This window comes from Nuphar pumila, chromosome 17 (genome assembly GCF_984573655.1).
Source record: "Nuphar pumila chromosome 17, dmNupPumi1.hap1.1, whole genome shotgun sequence".
Lineage (NCBI taxonomy): Eukaryota > Viridiplantae > Streptophyta > Magnoliopsida > Nymphaeales > Nymphaeaceae > Nuphar > Nuphar pumila.
Window position 1 is genome coordinate 54755558 of NC_143265.1, and position 3599 is coordinate 54759156.

Below are 3599 nucleotides of genomic sequence, written 5' to 3' on the forward strand. Positions count from 1 at the left end.
CAAATAGGCAATCCTATGGTCGCTGAGCCTGAACTGGCCCGCGTTTAAAGCTGAAGCAAGAATTCAAATTTAAGCCACATTGCTTGCCGTCCATTGAATCGGCTACTAATATTTTAAAATTATTTTAATGGTTTACAGACGTTATGATTGATAATCATTTTTTATTATTTTTGGGCCAATCTGAATGATTGGCTTGAGTGGCGTATCGGGGGCCGATACAACTGAATTGGTGGCCAAACGATTCAGGGCAGACATCGATACTGGCAACATTGATGTAAACTATATCTATTCAACATGCCATATGTGCCCAAACCAAACATCTGTTGTTCCTCTCTGACTTTTGAGCCTATCTTACAAGTTGTTAGTAATCTTTGCTTCCTCTTTGACGTCTTTTATGAACCAAATACATTAGTCATCGGACCATGGGCTCCTCTCGTTTCTCAGCCCTAGTGTACATCTGGTGGAACTCGGGCATGGTGGTAGCAGAGATACAGAAGAACCGAACATCGCTGTGAAATGTTAGTTTACCGTAATCGTGGCTACTTGTGAACCAACCTAATTGAAGCACAATATGGAGAGAGAGAGAGAGAGAGAGGGTATTTTATAGCTTAAAGGTGGAAACAATAAGAAGACTACTTGTGAACCACCCTAATTGAAGACTACCACACTACAAAGGAGGCAACAATAAGCTATAAAATATACTAACTATCAAATATACTAAAAGAGAACCTAGAAGACTACCACACTAACTAACCTAATAATATACTAAGGCAGAATTTTTCCCATTCAAGAACACCAATGAGACTATTGGTTTTCTCATTTATGGAGAAAGCATACAAAAGGAGGCAACAATAAGCTCGGACTAGAGATATAAACTCGCTACCAACTACCAAATATACTAAAAAGAGAACCTAGAAGACTACCACACTAACTAACCTATTAAACGAAAGCTCCAACCTCACCCTCTCATTTAGCCCCTTTTTCACTCTATCAGTATTCATCCCCCTCATCCTCTTCTCCTTCTGCAGACTCTGCCCCAACCTCCTCATAATCCTTCTCAAGTGCTGCCAAGTCCTCACGAGCTTCTGAAAACTCTCCTTCCTCCATACCCTCCCCGACATACCAGTGGACGAAAGCTCTCTTGGCATACATGAGATCAAATTTGTGATCGATCCTCGAGAATACCTCAGCAACACTGGTAGAGTTTGAAATCATACAGACTGCCCTCTGCACTTTAGCCAAGTCACCTCCGGGAACCACGGTTGGTGGTTGGTAGTTGATCCCACATTTGAATCCCGTCGGGCACCAGTCGACGAATTGGATGGTTCTTTTGGTCTTGATGGTGGCCACAGCAGCATTGACATCTTTGGGAACCACATCTCCTCTGTACATCAAGCAGCATGCCATGTACTTTCCATGCCGGGGATCGCATTTCGCCATCATGGACGATGGCTCGAATGCGCTGTTCGTGATCTCGGCCACCGACAACTGTTCATGGTATGCCTTCTCTGCCGAGATCACAGGGGCATATGAAGAAAGCATGAAATGAATTCTCGGGTATGGTACCAGATTGGTCTGGAATTCTGTTACATCCACGTTCAGTGCTCCATCGAACCGCAATGATGCCGTCAATGAAGAAATCACCTAAAAGAACAAACGGAGAGTTGTTTTCATGTTAGCATGGAAGCATTCAATGCTATGAGCAGAAGATTAGTACTGTATTGCAATTGAAGGACTGAAGACCTATCTATACCTGTGAAACAAGTCTGTTGAGATTGGTGTAAGTGGGTCTCTCAATGTCCAGAGATCGCCTACAGATGTCGTAAATGGCCTCGTTATCAAGAAGAACAGCAACATCAGTGTGCTCAAGAAGCGAATGTGTTGAGAGGACACTGTTGTAAGGCTCAACGACAGAGGTTGATACTTGGGGGGAAGGATAAACCGTGAACCCCAGCTTTGATTTCTTGCCGTAGTCGACCGACAGCCTTTCAAGCAGCAGGGACCCTAGACCTGAACCAGTGCCACCACCAACAGCATGGAAAACAAGGAACCCCTGAAGGCCTGTGCAATTGTCTGCCAGCTTTCGGATTCGATCCAAGCACAAATCAACGATCTCTTTCCCAACTGATTATACCAGAAAACCGCAAAAATGTAAACACTAGAATGGTTCATAATTATGAACACCATGGAATGAAGGAAAAAACAGGGGAGAGGAGGGTCTAATGTGATGTACTTGTATAGTGGCCTCTTGCGAAATTGTTTGCGGCATCCTCCTTGCCACTGATCAGTTGCTCAGGATGAAACAACTGGCGGTAAGTCCCGGTGCGGACCTCGTCTATCACGGTTGGTTCGAGGTCCACGAAGACAGCACGGGGAACATGTTTTCCGGCTCCAGTCTCGCTGAAGAAGGTGTTGAAAGCATCATCACCACCACCAACGGTTTTGTCGCTCGGCATTTGACCATCAGGCTAAAGCAGATGAAGAAAATTAAGAGATACCCAAAAATCACAATCTAAGGACTAACCTACAGAGCAAACCATCTCCAAAGGGGTTTGGCAGTCTAGGTTCAATTCCATGGGAGTGACGACTCCCATGCCCAAGCTGAAGCGTGGTGACTCCCTGGGGCAAGGGTAAAGCCCACAGAGTTTTACACTGCTAGGACAAGGCTTTAAGTACTGCAGGCAAAGCCAGGGTAGGTCTCTGATCTTGGGGGTGGCTTCTCCGTGTATCAATAGCAAGCGACAATGGCACAAAAAACACTTCAAGATTGTCACAACCATCAACACACACCGACATCCTGCGTATGCCCTGGGGGTGAAGGTCCTAGCCTCAGAGTTTTATGACTTTGGACTGACACCGTAGGCAACATCACGCAGAGAGTGAGAGAAAGCTCACCTGAATGCCATGTTCAAGGCAGTAGAGTTCCCAACAGGCATTGCCGACCTGAATACCAGCCTGACCAATGTGGATCGAGATGCACTCCCTCATTTTTTCTCCTTTTCAAAGATGAGAGAGAGAGAAAGAGAGAGAGAGAGAGAGAGAGAGAGAGAGAGAGAGAGAGAGAAAGAGAGAGAGAGAGAGAGAGAGGTTATCACGGAGACGTATGCAAAGACGCCTACGCGAAACAAAGAAAACGGAGAAAGATTGCTACAATGGTAAGGGCGGAGACTTCTTATTATAAAGAGGGATGTGGGATCTAGCGGTTAGATGGCAACGGTCATTTCCCTCTTGCCAATAAAAGCTCTGCTTTTTTTGAATTTTGAATCGTTACGGGGTGCAGTGACGGCGACTGCCCGTTTAGGGTTTTGTTTTTTGTTCTTTTTGAAATTTGAACAGCCACACGCTGCAAAAGACGCCAAACAGACCGGGTACGGGTTGGATCATGGGTAGTCCGATTTCAAATCCAGATTAGGTTTGTAAGGCAATCGATCTGAATATGGATCTAGATTGAATAAGATCCAATGAGGTAAATTTTATCCAGGAAACAAACTCCATACAGTAATACTGGACCCCAGGAAAATGAAAATGATTGCAATTCAAATCTGATACTTGAATCTAAATTTAGAAAAGTCCTAAGAGAAATTGCACTTCAAATCCTA

At 44.7% G+C, this 3599-nt stretch overlaps 1 protein-coding gene across 1 annotated transcript; it reads right to left on the reverse strand.

The window, feature by feature from the left end:
* Positions 1 to 582: 582 nt before the first annotated feature.
* LOC149811977 (tubulin alpha chain) lies at positions 583 to 2988 on the reverse strand. The gene is made up of 4 exons (XM_089993404.1): positions 2896 to 2988; positions 2234 to 2468; positions 1754 to 2124; positions 583 to 1644 (listed from the first exon to the last, which is right to left on the reverse strand). Exons 1-4 carry the CDS (start codon positions 2986 to 2988, stop codon positions 991 to 993), a joined length of 1353 nt encoding a protein of 450 aa, XP_089849530.1. The 3' UTR covers positions 583 to 990.
* Positions 2989 to 3599: the final 611 nt, after the last annotated feature.